Genomic DNA, 21,387 nt, shown 5'->3' with positions numbered 1-21,387 from the left:
TGTGCTGTGTGGTGCTGTGCTTTTATATACACTAGCAGTGCATTTCAACAACAAATGTACACCCACTGCCTCCCAGACCCATGGTGATCAGGCAAAAATACATACGGTGAAAACTAGAGAAACTGATGACTACATCTGTCGCGTCATTCCATTTCACAGCAATACACGAAAGGACATAGGGTGCAACAGGAGGCTAGACAGGAGGCTACACAGGAGGCTACACAGGGGGCTACACAGGGTGCTACATAGGAGGCTACACAGGGGGCTACACAGGAGGCTAGACAGGAGGCTACACAGGAGGCTACACAGGAGGCTACACAGGAGGCTACACAGGGGGCTACACAGGGGGCTACACAGGAGGCTAAACAGGGTGCTACACAGGAGGCTACACAGGGGGCTACACAGGGTGCTACATAGGAGGCTACACAGGGGGCTACACAGGGGTACATAGGGTCCTACATAGGGTGCTTCATAGTGGTCACTAGATCAGTGGTGACACCATGCAATCACTTCCACCAGTCTGAAACATCTGTCCAACAGAGGGTTTTATGAATAAGACTCCAGAGGAGAGCTGGACTGGAGTGTCTCTGTCTGGGTTGATCTAACTCCACACAAATCAGAGTGCCTAAGACTGAAACTTGAAGTGGTGTAGAGGACTGTTGCAGCTGGGTTGCTGCAGTGACTAACACTGCCCTAAGGCAAAGATTCTCCCTGTAGAGAGACACACTCAGAGTACACACACGCAAGCACGCACACACTCCACTTGTCCCTCTCATACTGTACTCAAACTGCTCACAAATACACTTTATACACACACGTTTTCGCTGATGTGGCTTCTAAATGGCTTCTACACAGTCAGACAATTACAGTATGTTTGAAAGTTTGTTTTCATAAAGCTACTCGATAAACAGCGGCGGTGAGGGTAGAGATGCTGTGTTCTCGAGCGGAGGAAATTACCCAAAGCTGAACGAGTGCACAGATCCAGCTCCACCTCACTCACAACTCTAGCTCCAGACTCAGACCAGTGTCCATATACTAAACAGTAGCACGGCAAAGAAACCAGAGTCTGTTCCCAGATTATAAACAGGGTGGTTCGAGCCCTGAATGCTGATTGGCTGAAAGCTGTGGTATATCAGACCGTATACCACAGGTATGACAAAACATGTATTTTTACTGCTCTAATTACATTGGTAACCAGTTCATAATAGCAATGTTTGTGATATATTGCCAATATACCAAGGCTAAGGGCTGTATCCAGGTACTCTGTGTTGCATCGTGCATAAGAACAGCCGTGGTATATTGGCCATATAGCACACCCCCTCCGGCCTTATTTCTTAAACAGCTAATGCCAACCCACAGCACTAGATATGGTTATGACTCTTGGTTGATTGCTGAATTCCAGTGTAAAGCTAGCTACATTATATAAATCGACAACATAAGAGAAAGCAACAGTGAGGAAAGCAACAGCAAGGTTTGCATAAACCCAGTACACTTTTCTTTTGCAGACTACTTTTACAATTTCTTTTAACGGAATACATGCTTAGCCTTCTGGAAACAGAGTAACAAAGTGACAATATTGGGGGAAATAATGTCGGGGCGTTACAAGTTAGAAATGTACATTTCAACTCCCAGGATGATGTCACAATGGAAAATGACATTCACTTTTTAAAGGGTTTTCAATATGCATATACAAATATACAAAATAAGAATGTAGAAATGTAAGCAATGAGTAGAAACCCTGTAAAAAGTGTTGTCTTGTTTTTTGAGGGAGAGGAACTAAATCAGACAGAAATAACGAAAATAGAATAGGAAAAAAATTATAAAATATTATATAAATGACATAATACCTCGAATGAGATGGCAACCAACCACCTGTTAGGTTTCAATGGTATCCATTTGTAAAAGCGGTTGCAATCAAGGGGCCCTAAAAGTGTACAGTTAGTACCTGTGTCAGTATGCATTTCAGGGAAAAAGGCAAAAAATAAACCTATTAATGGTGAGTATATTTTAGTCATAGGATGTGCTGCTAGCATAAATGTAAATGTATCTCATTAATTTCCTCAAGTCAGGTTCGTTTTGGCCATCGGAACTGCATTTAGGTCCCAATTTGGTTCTTTCATTTTGAATATGGAAAATGGCCACACAGAGGTGGGTCAGAGAACAGAGCTCTCTTTATAGGCAGCATAAATTAAATCAACCTATTTCTAAAGAGTCGTGCACATGGACACCGAAGAGCATGTTACCGCTGGGGTACTGCTGTGGTACATACTAAGAATATCTTTTTTCTTTGATAAGAAGCAGTGATTAAAACCAACTGAATTCTGCAGCAGTGGACAGCAGTAGTAATTGGCACCAGTTCTCCCTACAGCAGTTCTCTACATGGTGCATGTAAACATTTTTGAAGGTTTTCTGCATTCACCACCAATAAGGATCCATTATAGCCATTGGGATCATTTGCTTGATGATAAGGGCCTAATGCTTGCTAAAGCAGGAGACTAATGTTGTTAGCTTCAGATGTCTAACTGTACTGTGTATGTATTGTGTGAACAAGGTTTTGTTAAGGCTGCATGGATCAGTAGAACTATAATGTAATCATATTCATGCTAACATGTTTTAATGAAATCACCAGCAGAATCACAAAACAACTTCAGCAATGATATCAAGGGTGGGAAAAAATGTAAATGTAAGTACTTCTCCAAAGCGAATGTGTCACCCAACCCAACATGTAGGTGAAACTGAACTTCAACAACAAATGTCAAAAAAATACATATTTGATATATAAGACAAATCATAAAAACTGAGCTTGAAGAGAAACATTTAATTCTATGTAGGTTGGGATAGCCATATATAGCAACAGCATGAAATATTTCTGACTAGGGATTTTGAGTGCCAACGTTCCGGTCATTTCTGAAATATAGACAAGCTCTTATTTGTCAACCTACATTTCACTTATTGAGGTTGAAACTGTCAAAGTCAAGTGGAAGTTGACATTCCATTCCGATTCGAAATTCCAAATGATGGTTCAGCAGTTAGCTAATCTAATGCAAGTCCTCTCTGTTTCCAGAGTGGTGCTTTATGTGCCGACATGGTTCCATTGCAATTCCTCTAACATGGTAGGAACGCACTGGAAGACAAGGTGTTCAAAGGGCCAAACATACAAAAAGCCTGATTCTGTTTTCAGAACACCTTCATGTTTTGGACAGGAGTTCAAACAGGGAGAACTGTATTAATTATCTGTGTGGCCTTAAGTTAATCATCCATCTTAGTTGGAGCAGGTTTGCCTCCGTGGTTTTTCTACGGTCAGCTAAAATCCATCAATACCCTCGTCAAAGGTCCCAGACTGAAGGAGCCAACAGGGATAATGAATGTCAGTGGCTTCAAAGGACATTGAGAAAATATTCTGACGACAGTGGTTGAACGCACAAGGGGTTACAATTGATTTACATAATGCACTTTGAACAAGGACCCTTTCAAAGGCTAGATCTGGAATTCTCCTGTTCTGAGCATAAGGATGACGGTTGACAGCACAGAGAAGGTGAAGGCAGTATTAGAGGAGGTGGACGAGTTGCTGGAGTAGGCCATACTTACAGCAATGCTGTGGCCGAAGCCAGAGCCAGGCTGGGGACTAGCAGCACTAATGTAGTTGCCCACGCCGGAGTCCTGGCTTGTAGTGCCATAGAGGTCAGCCACGGGCCCGGGACTGTTGGTGCCAGGGAAGGCTCCGGGCCGGGCCTGGTTGGTGCCTAACGAAGGGAGGTAAGCGGGGGAGCCAAAATTGGGATGAGCAACGCAGATATTTAGGACTGGTGGTGTGCAGAGATGGATAAAAGCTGTGTACGAGGTTGAGACCTGGCATTCACAGTGCGAGAGACTGTAAGAACACTGGTGAACTGCAAAACGACTAACTTGACCTTTACCTTAACCAAACCATTACCTTAAAGGGAAAATCCACTCAAAAACTATATTTTGGTATTTTTTTCATTAGTCCACTTTTGATACAAACCCAAAATGTTTTGCATGTCAGGAGTCAAGTTTTCAAGATGTTGGACTTCCAAGAAGCAAAGTGTCCCCGGCCACATTATCATGATGACACAAAATAACAAAATATAGTTTTGAGTGGATTTTCCCTTTAACCTAATTTTAATCAATTCTGAAATTAAATATCGGTTTGCAAGTCAGGAGTGTCCACATAGCCTTTTCCATACACAGTAATACTGGGCTGGAAAACACAAAGCACAAAACTCAATACACTACAGTCAAACAGGAAATGACAACATTAGAGAGGAAGAAGGAAGAGTGTACATAGTTTATGTATACACTTATTAGGCTCAATGCTTTGTTCCCCAGTTGAAATAGAATGTAACGCAAGCAGAAATTGATGAACCTTTTTTAAATGTGCCGTTTGTTTGAGGAGCCTTGTATAAACATATACATATGGAAAATGGATACATATTCTACAAGCTATCTGACCAGCTCCAACTAAACATGGTTCTAAAAGAAGATGTAAATTAGGATGCTCATGCATAACAAGTTTTCTACTTTTACGTACTCTAAGCATTCATATTCCATGCAAACTATAAAAGAGCGCAGAAGGGAAGATATGAAGGCTATTTCTCTATACAGCAGCTGAAGGAACTCATCTCAAGATCCTATAGGATGTAAAAACATGGCAGAGGAAAAGTGAGCTGCCTCTTTTCGGGTCCCTCCCCTTATCACTTTTTTACATCTCTCCCCCTCGCGCTGCGTCTTGCGTCCGCCAGCGTCAAATATTACTGCCAGTTTATGAATCCCTCTCATACAGTAAATTGCTCTGGGGATTTGGGCACAACACCCCCTATCTAATCAACACCTGTCACTAGGAGAGGCCCTCTCTCTCTACTCCTTTAAATATATGATGGTGATTATCTTTCCCTTGGTGTCAGGGGTATCAGGCCTAGCTGGTGCCTGACAGCCAGGAAATTACACAGGGTGTCCTGGGTAATGCCTGCTAAAAGACTGCATCATCGAGTCTCGAGTCACCCACCCCCCCCACACACACACACACATACACACACACACACACACAGAGAGAGAGAGACAGAGCACACATTAAAGAGATGGGGCCCACTACCCGCCCTCTGCATCTCAGAGCTCACCCAGAGAGAGAGAAGAAAGAGACAGAAGAGTTTGTGCGTTAATGTGTGACGGGCAAAAGTCTGAACAGCCAATCTATACTGGACAAAAATATAAACGCAACATGTAAATTGTTGGTTCCATATTTCTCTCAAATTTTGTGCACAAATGTGTTTACATCCCCGTTAGTGAGCACTTCTCCTTCACCAAGATAATCCATCCACCTGACAGGTGTGGCATATCAAGAAGCGGATTAAATAGCATGATCTTTACACAGGTGCACCTGGGAACAATACAAGGCCACTAAAATGTGCAGTTTTGTCACACAACAAAATGCCACAGATGTCTCAAGTTTTGAGGGAGTGTGCAATTGGCATGCTGACTGCGGGAATGTCCACCAGAGCTGTTGACAGATAATTCAATGTTAATTTCTCTACCATAAACCACCTCCAATGTCGTTTCAGAGAATGTATCAGTATGTCTAACTGGGGGGGGGGATATTTATGTCTGTAATAAAGCCTTTTTGTGGGGAAAAACTCATTCGGATTTCCTGGGCCTGGCTCCGCAGTGGGTGGGGGCCTGGCTCCTCAGTGGGTGGGGGCCTGGCTCCGCAGTGGGTGGGGGCCTGGCTCCGCAGTGGGTTGGGGCCTGGCTCCTCAGTGGGTTGGGGCCTGGCTCCTCAGTGGGTTGGGGCCTGGCTCCTCAGTGGGTTGGGGCCTGGCTCCTCAGTGGGTTGGGGCCTGGCTCCTCAGTGGGTTGGGGCCTGGCTCCTCAGTGGGTTGGGGCCTGGCTCCTCAGTGGGTTGGGGTCTGGCTCCTCAGTGGGTTGGGCTCTGGCTCCTCAGTGGGTTGGGCTCTGGCTCCTCAGTGGGTTGGGGTCTGGCTCCTCAGTGGGTGGGGGCCTGGCTCCTCAGTGGGTTGGGGCCTGGCTCCTCAGTGGGTGGGGGCCTGGCTCCTCAGTGGGTTGGGGTCTGGCTCTGCAGTGGGTTAGGGTCTGGCTCCTCAGTGGGTTTGGGTCTGGCTCCGCAGTGGGTTGGGGTCTGGCTCCTCAGTGGGTGGGGGTCTGGCTCCGCAGTGGGTTGGGGTCTGACTCCTCAGTGGGTGGGGGCCTGGCTCCGCAGTGGGTGGGGGCCTGGCTCCGCAGTGGGTGGGGGCCTGGCTCCGCAGTGGGTTGGGGCCTGGCTCCTCAGTGGGTTGGGGCCTGGCTCCGCAGTGGGTGGGGGCCTGGCTCCGCAATGGGTTGGGGCCTGGCTCCTCAGTGGGTGGGGGCCTGGCTCCGCAGTGGGTAGGGGTCTGGTTCCACAGTGGGTGGTGGCCTGGCTCCGCAGCGGGTGGGGGTCTGGCTCTGCAGCAGGTGGGGGTCTGGTTCCACAGTGGGTGGGGGCCTGGCTCCGCAGTGGGTGGGGGCCTATGCCCTCCCAGGCCCACCCATGACTGAGCCTGTGGTGCCCAGTCATGTCATATCCATAAATTAGGGCACATTTAATTTATTTAATTGACTGATTTCCTTAAATGAACTGTTACTCAGTAAAATCTTTGCATGTTGCGTTTATATTTTGGCTCAGTGTAGATGACCTTGACAGTGTATGTGGGGAAAACTATGGCTATAAAGCAAGAGAGGCAAAGAGCGCTAGACAGTCTTTTGAAAAGTAGAACACGACGCCAGAGAGAAATCCCAGACCAATAATACTGGAAATGAAGAAATGAGAGAGCAGGAAATAAAAAAAGAAAAGGGGAAGTAGAGGAACCATGGGGTTGGCTTAAATTACTCTAATTGTTGTCTAGACCACTTGAGCCATTGCTGCAGTCAGCTCAGCACCAGGTGACCGTCTGTTTAGTGTGTTGAAAAGACAAATTAAAATAAATAAAAACAAGAGCATATATTAAATTAAAAAATCGGGAGCCCATGGCGTGGTCTGCTCATTTTTCTCTCCGAGCGCCGCTCAGTGACACTCCCATTAATAAAGGAATATTAAATCAGTCTTTCCACTGCTGCCGGAGGCTTTCTCTTGGTGCGGATGTTCATTGAAAGGGAAGTCTATTAATGCTCTGGATCTGAAGACTCGTGAGAATAAGGGTTTTTAAAACCAGCTCAAGAAAGGAGACAGTCTAGATGAGAACGGAGGTGGATTTTTGCCACACATTGTAATATGTGTCAAAATGAAATATCCCATTCAAAGCTACGTAGGCTACGCTTTACAGATGCACGTCTATGATCACCATAGATGATTGGATTGTGAAATAAGTTACTGTAACGGTGTTGCTCTCTAACAAGTGTATAAAAGCCACAGTACTATCTATGGATATCCCTGTTTGGGGGTAGAAAACACACACAACGAGACACACACACCAGATCAAAAATTCCTTCTCCCCCTAACATTAGCAGATTAAATAATGACAAAGTTACCTCTTTGTGAGGGAGAAATAAACCACTTCTCAGAGTGACACTGCTGCTTAGTCGTATCAAGCAATGTCTCTGACTGGCTGCACTGTTCTTATCAGAGTGACCCAGTCCTAACAAGACTGTTTTAACCAATTACCCACTCTATCTCTGTTTATTCAGCAGGCTAGATCTCTCATAATTGGTGGACTTTGTTGAATTGCACATCCCCCCCAGCCGTTCCCATGTTGAACAGGATTTATGGTATTTGAACCACACTGTCAGCCCCACTAATAACTACACATGACTTACTCTCATTGGAGCACAGTTGTGTGGTTTGAACACTATTGGTGATTTAAAAAGGTCAGAGTAACCCGATCTCATTGCAATAAAATGCTCCAGTCTAGATTTACAAAGGAAATAGGGTTTTAAGGTACCAACAAAAGAACTGGGAAAGCAAAAGAACAGTAAGGTGTGTGTTTCTAAAGACCATATCATTCAGACTGTCAGTAGATGAGCTATGATAGTAAGTAACCTGTTCAATGCATTCTGCAACTCTTTGCTCATCAAATAGACTACATTCCAGCAACAAAACATTATCTCGAAAGATGTCAAGCCAACAGGAAAAATTTGCCACAGAAATTTTGCTCAACTTATTCATGATGATATTCATGAACGCTTGTCATACTTTTGTAACAAGAGTCAAATACAAGCCTTGGGAGCTCAATTTATTGTCACTCGTTCTTTATGACAGATTCCTCATCAGGGTTATCGCTCCCTTACTTAAATAAGCAGTCTAAATACATATAAATGCAGTCATGTCAATTATGGTTCATCACCTCACATGAAAAAGTAATACACTGTACCAACAAACAAGATGCAATGTGGGTAAGCAAGGGATGGAGATCAATATTTGAAGGGTGTGATAAGAATAAATAATATTGACCTTGATATATCTTAAACAAAAACCAGTACTGACAACAATACTACTGTATGCTGAACTGTATACTGAACTGAAAATGGGTAACACTTATACATGTACTGTGTGCCAATGTAGGGCAACAGGTAGCCTAGCGTTTAAGAGCGTTGAGCCAGTAACTAAACGTTTGCCGGTTCAAATCCCCGAGCTGACCAGGGGAACAAATCTGTCGATGTGCCCATGAGCAAGGCACTTAACCCTAATTGCTCCTGTAAGTTGCTCTGGATAGGAGTGTCTTCTGAATGACTAAAATGTAAAACATTTAAATGTTTGTAGGCACTACAGTATATTACGTCACCATAACTGTGTGAAATGAGAACGGGGTGTCTGTCTGTCCTTCCCTCAGCTCCACATGGAGTGGGTAAGCAGACAGAGACATGTATACATACATATCAAACTAAACATATCCTGAAGTCATTTCCAAAAGCAGTGTTATGAGGGTATAGCAGGCAAACCGCCAGGGGTAGGCTGGACACAAAAACAATTTAACAACGCTTTTTTTCTGATAAAAACTAGTTCATTGCATCGCCGTGGAGCCCAGTTTCATAATATGACCATATTTCCCAGCTGCTTGCCATCGGTTTGAAGTAATCACGAAAAAACAGGCCTTATTTTAGGGGCATTTTTCACCCTCCCAGATCCTATTAGTTCTATGACGCACCAACTCGCCTTCAGAACGTTCTATTCCCAGCTTATTGTTCTACGTCACAATGCCTGCTTCACTATTATTGGCAATGAAACCTGCACACGTTGTTTATAGTTAAAAAGTAAACAAACTAAAAATGACTCATGGAACTCTGAGGTCGTCCCATTGTTTACTATATGGGACATTTTGGCATGTCTGTCTATTTCGCCAAATATCTCGCATGTATTTTTAGATTTTTTTTTATTTCGGACGCCATTTGAATCATGAGAATCTCCTCTTTCTAATTATGCAAGTTTGGCCAGCAAGCTTGGTTGTCATCAAATGCTAGCCCCAAAATACTTTTTTCCCTTGGAACGCTGCGCTCGCCCCATTGTTTTCTTATGGAGAGGCATACCGGTCTGTTTCGCCAAATATCTCACGATGTATATATTTAGATTTTTTTAGGTCGGGCACCATTTTAATCAGGAGAATCTCCTCTTTGTAATTATGAAGGTCTGGGTAGCGAGCTCGTTTGTCATCGATCACTAGACCAGAAATAGTCCGAAGTTTTCATATGTTCCCTACTTTCTCATTACGCAGTCATAAGCACAGTTGACACACAATCGAGGTGCGGATGTTTACTTTCTACACGAGTAGTTTTTTTCTGGTTTCGTCCGATGAACAGATTGTAGTGGTAAAATAAAAAGTTATACATTTTTTTGTGCCATTTAGGCAATAATGGAATTCTAACCATCACTCCAGTCAAAACAGGCTCTGCGAACGTTCGATTCCATTAATTTGCTCTCGACTCGCACTAGTGTTCCAGCTTAGCAAACGTTAATTTGCTGTTTTTCAGCCTTGGGTGAATTTTGACTCGTTCTATTGTCCAGCCTACCAGGGGTGCTACACTACAGTACATCACCTTCCTCTGATAGTTATAGTTCCCTTCTCTGTCTCTATAAACTCATCTTTCCTCTCTTTCTCTCTTTTACACTCCCTCTCTTTTTCTCCCTCTCACAATAGCCTCATGAATTCGTAACTTGAATGGCATCATTGACTGATTGAAGGATTGAAGGAGATGTTAGCAGGGTACACACCTGGGCTCTTAAAGGGGTCCGGGCTGTGCTGCAGGTGGTGCTGGAGGGGGGAGTTGCAGGCGGAGGTGGCATGATGCTCACTGTGCTGCAGCATCTGAGCAGCCTGGGGCCCCAGGGAGCCATAGTCGGCAAAGGAGCAGGGGGGGCCCCGCAGGTCACTGGGCCCGGCCCCGGAATAGAACCCATAATCTGGGAACCCTGAGAGATAGGGGTATAGTATAGGGAGGGAGGGAGGGAGGTGGCGGGATGGAGGGAGGGAGGGTCGGGAGGGAGGGAAGTGGCGGGATGGAGGGAGGGAGGGGCGGGATGGGACGCATGTCCATCATCGTGGAAACACTTTACACAGTACTGTAGTAATGTAATGAATTGGTTTTTGTGTGTGTTATTTTATTGCTATGTTGTTGTTGTTTTTCTACATGGCATTGTAGTGTGTTACAGGGCAAGGCAAACTACAGTAAACATCCATACTGGTTTTCTTCCTGCTTCTGCCCACCACACCCCAGTAGCCCCTTGAGCGACTGGGTACAGAGGCACTACACTACACACACACCAACCCTGCTCCCTAACACTAGTGTAGCTGAAGACTTCCACAATGGAACTCAATGTGGCCTCAAGCTAAACATGATGGTCAAAGAAAATCTTTAGTAGAATTTACACCACATGTGATCACCACTTGCTCGCTTCAAAACACACACACATAATAACTGTGTGAAATACACACACTAAGAGCTCAAGGGTGAAAAATAACCAAAATGAGATTCTCTTAAAATAAGCGTGAGAATGATTAAGAAAAATCTATTATTCATGTTTGGGCTTCTGCTCATAAATCAATAAGATTATAACAGAAATTCCTCATACATTTTAGATTTGACACAGGCAAGATTTCACAATGTACTGGACTACTGATGTGGTGGAGAGGAGAAACAGACAAGGCATTTGTTAACTATAAAGCTTTATAGTTACAGCTCTATTCCATAGACACTCAGCGCCCTCACAGATTTTTATTTGAAATTCAGTTTAGCTTGGTAGTTTTCAGACCTGATTTGCTAGTTTTTATTTTGTTATAGTTGTATAAAAATATTTATATTTTGTTTCAGTTTTAGGGTTAGGGACAGAAAACATAACTGGGAGGCTAGGAGTGTAACGGTGTTCGTCTATAGGAGGAGAAGAAGCGGACCAAAGCGCAGCGTGGTGGTTACTCATGTTCTTTAATTAATGGAAACTGAACGATACATGAAATAACTTAGCTCTACAAAACAACAAACGGAACGTGAAAACCTATACAGCCTATCCTGTGACAACACACACACAGTGACAGGAACAATCACCCACCAACAAACAGTGAAACCCAGGCTACCTAAGTATGATTCTCAATCAGAGACAACTAATGACACCTGCCTCTGATTGAGAACCATACTAGGCCGAAAACATAGAACTGCCCCAAAACATAGAAAAACAAACATAGACTGCCCACCCAACTCACGCCCTGACCATACTAAATAAATACAAAAACAAAGGAAATAGAGGTCAGAACGTGACAGTACCCCCCCCCAAAGGTGCGGACTCCGGCCGCAAAACCTTGACCTATAGGGGAGGGTCTGGGTGGGCGTCTGTCCGCGGTGGCGGCTCTGGCGCGGGACGCGGACCCCACTTTGCCATTGTCTCAGTCCGCCTTATTGTCCGCCTCCGTGGCTTACACACCATGCCCACCCCTCTCAATGACCCCACTGGACAGAGGGGCTGCTTGGGACAGAGGGGCAGCTGCTCGGGACAGAGGGGCAGCTGCTCGGGACAGAGGGGCAGCTGCTCGGGACAGAGGGGCAGCTGCTCGGGACAGAGGGGCAGCTGCTCGGGACAGAGGGACAGCTGCTCGGGACAGAGGGACAGCTGCTCGGGACAGAGGGACAGCTGCTCGGGACGGAGGGGCAGCTGCTCCGGGCGGAGGGGCTCTAGCGGCCCCTGGCTGACTGGCGGCACTGGCGGCCCCTGGCTGACTGGCGGCACTGGCGGCCCCTGGTTGACTGGCGGCACTGGCGGCCCCTGGCTGACTGGCGGCACTGGCGGCCCCTGGCTGACGGGCGGCACTGGCGGCCCCTGGCTGACTGGCGGCACTGGCGGCCCCTGGCTGACGGGCGGCACTGGCGGCCCCTGGCTGACGGGCGGCATTGGCGGCTCCTGGCAGACGGGCGGCACTGGCGGCGCTGGGCAGACGGGCGGCGCTGGCGGCGCTGGGCAGACGGGCGGCGCTGGCGGCGCTGGGCAGACGGGCGGCGCTGGCGGCGCTGGGCAGACGGGCGGCGCTGGCGGCGCTGGGCAGACGGGCGGCGCTGGCGGCGTTGGGCAGACGGGCGGCGCTGGCGGCGTTGGGCAGACGGGCGGCGCTGGGCAGACGGGAGGCTCCGGCAGAGGCGCCGGACAGGCGGGAGGCTCCGGCAGAGGCGCCGGACAGGCGGGAGGCTCCGGCAGAGGCGCCGGACAGGCGGGAGGCTCCGGCAGAGGCGCCGGACAGGCGGGAGGCTCCGGCAGAGGCGCCGGACAGGCGGGAGGCTCCGGCAGAGGCGCCGGACAGGCGGGAGACTCCGGCAGAGGCGCCGGACAGGCGGGAGGCTCCGGCAGCGGCGCCGGACAGGCGGGAGGCTCCGGCAGAGGCGCCGGACAGGCGGGAGACTCCGGCAGTTGCGCCGGACAGGCGGGAGACTCCGGCAGAGGCGCCGGACAGGCGGGAGACTCCGGCAGCGCTGGAGAGGAGAGAGCCCCTGCAAGGATGGGCCGGAGAGACAGCCTGGTACGGGGAGCTGCCACCGGAGGGCTGGTGCGTGGAGGTGGTGATGGATAGACCGGGCCGTGCAGGCGCACTGGAGCTCTTGAGCACCGAGCCTGCCCAACCTTACCCGGTTGAATGGTCCCGGTCGCCCTGCCAGTGCGGCGAGGTGGAATAGCCCGCACTGGGCTATGCAGGCGAACCGGGGACACCGTGCGCAAGGCTGGTGCCATGTAAGCCGGCCCAAGGAGACGCACTGGAGACCAGATGCGTAGAGCCGGCTTCATGGCACTTGGCTCGATGCCCACTCTAGCCCGGCCGATACGCGGAGCTGGAATGTACCGCACCGGGCTGTGCACCCGCACTGGGGACACCGTGCGCTCCACAGCATAACACGGTGCCTGCCCGGTCTCTCTAGCCCCCCGGTAACCACAGGAAGTTGGCTCAGGTCTCCTACCTGGCGTAGCCATACTCCCTGTTAGCCCCCTCCCAAGAAATTTTTGGGGCTGACTCCCGGGCTTCCTTGCCAACCGTGTTCCCTCATATCGCCGGCTCCTCTCTCCGGCTGCCTCTGCTCTCCTCGCTGCCTCCACCTGTTCCCATGGAAGGCGATCCTTTCCCGCCAGGATCTCCTCCCATGTGTAGCAACCCTTGCCGTCCAACACATCATCCCAAGTCCATTCCTCCTTGTGCCGCTGTTGCCCGTTACCACGCCGCTTGGTCCTGTTGCGGTGGGTGATTCTGTAACGGTGTTCGTCTATAGGAGGAGAAGAAGCGGACCAAAGCGCAGCGTGGTGGTTACTCATGTTCTTTAATTAATGGAAACTGAACGATACATGAAATAACTTAGCTCTACAAAACAACAAACGGAACGTGAAAACCTATACAGCCTATCCTGTGACAACACACACACAGTGACAGGAACAATCACCCACCAACAAACAGTGAAACCCAGGCTACCTAAGTATGATTCTCAATCAGAGACAACTAATGACACCTGCCTCTGATTGAGAACCATACTAGGCCGAAAACATAGAACTGCCCCAAAACATAGAAAAACAAACATAGACTGCCCACCCAACTCACGCCCTGACCATACTAAATAAATACAAAAACAAAGGAAATAGAGGTCAGAACGTGACAAGGAGACAGTTGCGTTTGTGTTGTGTGTTGTGTTCGTGTGTTTTTGGGGATGTTATTTCTTGCAAAGAAAGATACAGTGCCTTGCGAAAGTATTCGGCCCCCTTGAACTTTGCGACCTTTTGCCACATTTCAGGCTTCAAACATAAAGATATAAAACTGTATTTTTTTGTGAAGAATCAACAACAAGTGGGACACAATCATGAAGTGGAACGACATTTATTGGATATTTCAAACTTTTTTAACAAATCAAAAACTGAAATATTGGGCGTGCAAAATTATTCAGCCCCTTTACTTTCAGTGCAGCAAACTCTCTCCAGAAGTTCAGTGAGGATCTCTGAATGATCCAATGTTGACCTAAATGACTAATGATGATAAATACAATCCACCTGTGTGTAATCAAGTCTCCGTATAAATGCACCTGCACTGTGATAGTCTCAGAGGTCCGTTAAAAGCGCAGAGAGCATCATGAAGAACAAGGAACACACCAGGCAGGTCCGAGATACTGTTGTGAAGAAGTTTAAAGCCGGATTTGGATACAAAAAGATTTCCCAAGCTTTAAACATCCCAAGGAGCACTGTGCAAGCGATAATATTGAAATGGAAGGAGTATCAGACCACTGCAAATCTAACAAGACCTGGCCGTCCCTCTAAACTTTCAGCTCATACAAGGAGAAGACTGATCAGAGATGCAGCCAAGAGGCCCATGATCACTCTGGATGAACTGCAGAGATCTACAGCTGAGGTGGGAGACTCTGTCCATAGGACAACAATCAGTCGTATATTGCACAAATCTGGCCTTTATGGAAGAGTGACAAGAAGAAAGCCATTTCTTAAAGATATCCATAAAAAGGGTAGTTTAAAGATTGCCACAAGCCACCTGGGAGACACACCAAACATGTGGAAGAAGGTGCTCTGGTCAGATGAAACCAAAATGGAACCTTTTGGCAACAATGCAAAACGTTATGTTTGGCGTAAAAGCAACACAGCTGAACACACCATCCCCAATGTCAAACATGGTGGTGGCAGCATCATGGTTTGGGCCTGCTTTTCTTCAGCAGGGACAGGGAAGATGGTTACAATTGATGGGAAGATGGATGGAGCCAAATACAGGACCATTCTGGAAGAAAACCTGATGGAGTCTGCAAAAGACCTGAGACTGGGACGGAGATTTGTCTTCCAACAAGACAATGATCCAAAACATAAAGCAAAATCTACAATGGAATGGTTCAAAAATAAACATATCCAGGTGTTAGAATGGCCAAGTCAAAGTCCAGACCTGAATCCAATCGAGAATCTGTGGAAAGAACTGAAAACTGCTGTTCACAAATGCTCTCCATCCAACCTCACTGAGCTCGAGCTGTTTTGCAAGGAGGAATGGGAAAAAATGTCAGTCTCTCGATGTGCAAAACTGATAGAAACATACCCCAAGCGACTTACAGCTGTAATCGCAGCAAAAGGTGGCGCTACAAAGTATTAACTTAAGGGGGCTGAATAATTTTGCACGCCCATTTTTTCAGTTTTTGATTTGTTAAAAAAGTTTTAAATATCCAATAAATGTCGTTCTACTTCATGATTGTGTCCCACTTGTTGTTGATTCTTCACAAAAATATACAGTTTTATATCTTTATGTTTGAAGCCTGAAATGTGGCAAAAGGTTGCAAAGTTCAAGGGGGCCGAATACTTTCGCAAGGCACTGTATATATACAATTATATAAAATAATGCCAGATGCATTTTATTGAGGTTTTGCGCTGAACACCATTAAACTACATTTTCTGACGGGCCGCACCCAGGCAGTGAAGGTAGGAAACAACATCTCCACTTCGCAGATCCTCAGCACTGGGGCCCCACACGGGTGTATGCTCAGCCCCCTCCTGGACTCCCTGTTCACCCATGACTGTGTGGCCATGCACGCCTCCAACTCAATCATCAAGTTTGCAGATGACACAACTACAGTGGGCTTGATTACCAACAACAACGAGACAGCCTACAGGGAGGAGGTGAGGACACTTGGAGTGTGGTGTCAGGACAACATCCTCTCACTCAACGTCAACAACACAAAGGAGATAATCGTGGACTTCAGGAAACAGCAGAGGAAGCACCCCCCCTACCCACATCGACGGAACAGCAGTGGAGAAGGTGGAAAGTTTTAAAGTTCCTCGGCGTACACATTACGGACAAACTTAAATGGTCCACCCACACAGACAGTGAGGTTGAAGAAGGCTCAACAGGGCCTTTTCAAATTTATTCAGCCTCCTGAGGTTGGCTTGTCACCTAAAACCCTCACAAACCTTTACAGATGCACAATTGAGAGCATCCTGTCGGGCTGTATCACCGCCTGGTACGGCAACTGCACCGCTGACAACCACAAGGCTCTCAAAAGGGTGGTGCGGTCTGTACAACGCATCACCGGGGGCAAACTACCTGCCCTCCAGGACACCTACAGCACCTAATGTCACAGGAAGGCTAAAACGATCATCAAGGACAACAACAACCCAAGCCACTGCCTGTTCACCCCGCTACCATCCAGAAGGCGAGGTCAGTACAGGTGCATCAAAGTTAAACAGCCACCACTAACACAGAGAGGCTGCTGCCTACATACAGACTTGAGATCATTGGCCACTTTAATAGATGGATCACTAGTCACTTTAATAATGTTTACATATCTTGCATTACTCATCTCATATGTATATACTGTATTTTATACCATCTATTGCATCTTGCCTATGCCGCTCAGTCATCCATATATTCTTATTCCATCCCTTTACTTAGATGTGTGTATTAGGTAGTTGTTGTGGAATTGTTAGATTACTTGTTAGATATTACTGCAAGGTCGGGACTAGAAGCACATTTCGCTACACTCGCAATAACATCTGGTAACCATGTGTATGTGACCAATAAAATTTGATTTGACATGGTTGAGAGGCGTTGTGCCGTGAGGGGTTGACTTATTTGTTTTTTGAAACCAGGTCTGCTCTTCACTTGCGCTATATAAGATGGAAGGGAGTTCCATGCACTCGTGACTCGGTAGAATACTGTACGTTTCCTTGAATTTGTTCTGGACCTGGGGACTGTGAAAAGACCCCTGGTGGCATGTCTGGTGGGGTAAGTATGTGTGTCAGTGCTGTGTGTAAGTAGACTATGCAAACAATTTCCAACACATTGTTTGTTATGAAAATAAGAAGTGACGCAGTCATGCTTTCCTCAACCCTTAGCAAAGAGAGACTGGCATGCATAGTATTAATATTAGCCCTCTGATTACAATAAAGAGCAAGACGTGACGCTCTGTTCTGGACCAGCTGCCTGCAGCTTTACTAGGTCTTTCTTTGCAGCACTTGACCATATGTCTGGACAATAATCAAGATAATATTTTTTTTTAAATTGAGCCTGCAGGACTTACTTTGTGGAGTGTGTTGTCAAAAAAAGCAGAGTATCTCTTTATTACGGACAGACCTCTCCCCATCTTTACAACCATTGAATCTATAGGTTTTGACCATGACAGTTTACAATCTAAGGTAACACCAAGTCATTTAGTGTCCTCAACTTGTCCAACAGCCACACCATTCAATACCATACTCAGCTGAGATCTAGAACTTAGAGAATGATTTGTACCAAATACAATGATCTAAGTTATAGAGATGTTCAGGACCAGTTTATTACTGGCCACCCATTCCAAAACAGACTGCAACTCTTTGTTAAGGGTTTCAGTGACTTCATTAGCTGTGGTTGCTGAGGCATATATGGTTGAATCATCAGCATACATGGACACACAGGCTTTGTTTTGCCAGTGGCAGGTCATTGATAAAAATGGAAAAGAGAGGGCCTAATATCATTGATCTTGGCTTCATTATACATTTATTTTTTATTTTTGTTGAGTTTAATCACATCATTTCTCAATTTGCCGTAAGTCAGCCAGACTTATTAGCCACTCATTTTCCCCCATTTATTTCAGCCATACAGTTTTTCAATTCCCCATCAATCCATGGAGCCTTAACAGTTCTAAAAGTACGTTTCTTAACAGGTGCATGTTTATCAATTATTGGAAGAAGCAATTTCATAAATGCATCAAATGAAGCATCTGGATGCTCCTTATTAATCACATCAGACCAACAAATATTTTAACACCACATAAAAGTCACAGCAAAATCTTTTGTATGATTTTTTATACACTATTTTTGGCCCTGCCTTTGGAACTTTCCTGGACAGAGCCACTATATTGTAATCACAGCATCCAATGCATATACAGCTTTAGAACAAAGTTCTACAGTATTAGTAAAAATGTGATTTTACATGTGGATGATCTTGTTCCTGTAGTGTTTGTAAACATTCTGGTAGGTTGATGAATGACCCGAACCAGATTACAGGCACTGGTAACAGTGAGAAGCTTCCTCTTGAGCGGACAGTTTGATGAAAACCAGTCAATATTCAGGTCCCCAAGAAAGTAGACCTCTCTGTTTACATCACATACAATATCAAGCATTTCACACATATTATTTAGATACTGACTGTTAGCACTTGGTGGCCTATAGCAAAACCCCAAAAGAAAAGGCTTTAGATGTGCCAAATGAACCAGCAACAACACTTCAATAACATTTGACATAAGATATTTTCTAAGCATTACAGGGATATCGCTCTGAATATATGTGTATGCTGTGGGGTTGAAGCTATGAACCCATAGGCTTTGTTCTGTCATCCCTTCCAGGCTTTTGGGAAGGAGGGTGGACAACAAGCCTGTCATAGCGGATATAAGCAATATCCCCACGCGCTCTGGCAGCTTTCATGGCTGGCATTAGTTCTTTCCTCTTCTGGCACACAGCTTCAAGATAGTCCTAGCCGAGGAAGATGTACAGTGCATTCGGAAAGTATTCATACCCATTGAATTTTTACATACTTTGTTACGTTACAGACTTATTCTAAAATGTATTAAATTAATGTTTTTCCTCATCAATCTACACACAATACCCCATATTGACAAAGCAAAAACAGTTTATTTTAAAGTGTTGCACATTTATAAAATTAAGAAAAACAGAAAAACATTATTTACATACGTTTCAGCCCCTTTGCTATGACACGAAGTTGAGCTCAAGTGCATTATGTTTCCATTCATCATCCTTGAGACGTTTCTACAACTTGATTGGAGTCCACCTGTGGTAAATTCAATAGATTGGACATGATTTGGAAAGGCACACACCTGTCTATATAAGGTCCCACAGTTGACAGTGCATGTCAGAGTAAAAACCAAGCTATGAGGTCGAAGCAATTGTAGAGTTCCGAGACAGGATTGGGTCGAGGCACAGATCTGGGGAAGAGTAACAAAACAATGTCTCCAGCATTAAAGGTCCCCAAGAACACTGTAGCCTCCATCGTACTTGAATGGAAGAATTCTGTAACCCTCAAGACTCTTGCTTGAGCTGGCCGCCTGGCCAAACTAAGCAGTCTGGGGAGAAGCGCTTGGTCAGGGAGGTGACCAAGAACCCAAGTGTCACTCTGACAGAGCTCCAGAGTTCCTCTGTGGAGATGGGAGAACCTTCCAGAAGGACAACCATCTCTGCAGCACTCCACCAATCAGACCTTTATGGTAGAGTGGCCAGACAGAAACCACTCCTCAGTAAAAGGCACATGACAGCCCGCTTGGAGTTTGTTAAAAGGCACCTAAAGACTCTCAGACCATGAGAAACAAGATTCCCCTGTCTGATGAAACCAAGATTGAACTCTTTGGCCTGAATGCCTTGATCCTTGATGAAAACCTGCTCCAGAGCCCTCAGGACCTCAGACTGGGGCTGAAGGTTCGCCTTCCAACAGGGCAACGACCCTAAGCACACAGCCAAGGCAACGCAGGAGTGGCTTCTGGACAAGTCTCGGAATGTCCTTGAGTGGCCCAATCAGAGCCTGGACTTGAACCCGATCGAACATCTCTGGAGAGACCTGAAAATAGCTGTGCAGCAATGCTCCCCTCCAACCTGACAGAGCTTGAGAGGATCTGCAGAGAAGAATGGGAGAAACTCCCCAAATACAGGTGTGCCAAGCTTGTAGCATCATACCCAAGGTTTATCATTATGTGGTATTGTGTGTAGATTAATGAGGGGGAAATGACTATTTAATCCATTGAAAAATAAGGCTGTAACATAACAAAATGTGGAAAAAGTCAAGGGGTCTGAACTACAAAAATCCCTGAAACTGGAAACACCTATCTCCCTCACTAGCTTTAAGCACCAACTGTCAGAGCAGCTCACAGATTACTGCACCTGTACATAGCCCACCTATAATTTAGACCAAACAACTACCTCTTTCCCTACTGTATTTATTTTATTTATTTTGCTCCTTTGCACCCCAATATTTTTATTTCTACTTTGCACATTCTTCCACTGCAAATCTACCATTCCAGTGTTTTACTTGCTATATTGTATTTACTTTGCCACCCTTATCTCACCTCATTTGCTCACATCATATATAGACTTGTTTATACTGTATTATTGACTGTATGTTTGTTTTGCTCCATGTGTAACTCTGTGTCGTTGTATCTGTCGAACTGCTTTGCTTTATCTTGGCCAGGTCGCAATTGTAAATGAGAACTTGTTCTCAACTTGCCTACCTGGTTAAATAAAGGTGAAATAAAATTTAAAAAAATAAAAAATAATAAAGTTCTTGGCTCTTTCCAGAACAGCTACTGTACCTTGTCCTTGAACTTCAGGAATTTGACCACTATCGGCCTGGGCCTGTCACCTGGGCCGGTGTTGGATTTTCCAGTCCTGTGGACGCGCTCCACCTCAATCTTCAGTTTCTCCGAGATCATTTCCCTCACTTTGTCCTCAGACTCCATCCAAGTCTCATGTGGAGATTCTGCAATTCCGCCCACAACCATGTTGTTCCACCTTGATTGGCCCTAGAGATGATTTCTCTGTCATTGTTATATTGGATTCATATACAGAACTGATGTCCTCTCCCAATGACTTACAGACTGCTGTCATCTTGCCGTTCTCCTGTTTAAACTCAAGCTAACTCTGGGAGAACTGCAAACTGTTCTTCAGGTCCTGGACCTCTCTGGTCAGGTCATCCATTCTTTTATTAGTTCCACCAGTATTCGGACAAAAAAGTTGAAGCTATTTTCTTGTGGTTGAAACAACTGCTTTAGAACTGTTTTTGTTTGTTTAAAAGATCCTTCACCTGTGATAGAGAAACTCCACTGTCCACAGCAAAGTGTGTTGCGGGCTATGTTCAAGCTAGCTTGATAGGCAGCTAGCTAGCAGCTAGGCAGGATCACTGGACAGATAGTAGCGGTCCTAGCAACTAATGC

The 21,387-nt window shown here is 46.0% G+C and overlaps 1 protein-coding gene across 7 annotated transcripts in view; it reads right to left on the bottom strand.

Annotated features, from left to right (window-relative positions):
* The window catches only part of LOC139382360 (RNA-binding protein Musashi homolog 2-like), a 330,112-nt gene that overhangs the window by 7,597 nt on the left and 301,128 nt on the right, over positions 1 to 21,387 (bottom strand). For 4 of the 7 annotated variants that reach the window (XM_071126345.1, XM_071126342.1, XM_071126343.1 and 1 more), the window contains exons 12-13: positions 10,193 to 10,390; positions 3,589 to 3,743 (exon numbers count right to left, since the gene is read on the bottom strand). In XM_071126345.1, the coding sequence (XP_070982446.1) occupies positions 3,589 to 3,743; positions 10,193 to 10,390 (353 nt within the window). The remainder of the gene's footprint in view (positions 1 to 3,588; positions 3,744 to 10,192; positions 10,391 to 21,387) is intronic. The other 3 variants (XM_071126346.1, XM_071126347.1, XM_071126348.1) reach the window with 2 other exon arrangements.

The sequence above is a fragment of the Oncorhynchus clarkii genome, chromosome 24 (assembly GCF_045791955.1).
Source record: "Oncorhynchus clarkii lewisi isolate Uvic-CL-2024 chromosome 24, UVic_Ocla_1.0, whole genome shotgun sequence".
Taxonomy (NCBI): Eukaryota; Metazoa; Chordata; class Actinopteri; order Salmoniformes; family Salmonidae; genus Oncorhynchus; species Oncorhynchus clarkii.
Note: the sequence above shows the minus strand (reverse complement) of the source record. Positions and strands in the feature narration are given on the sequence as shown.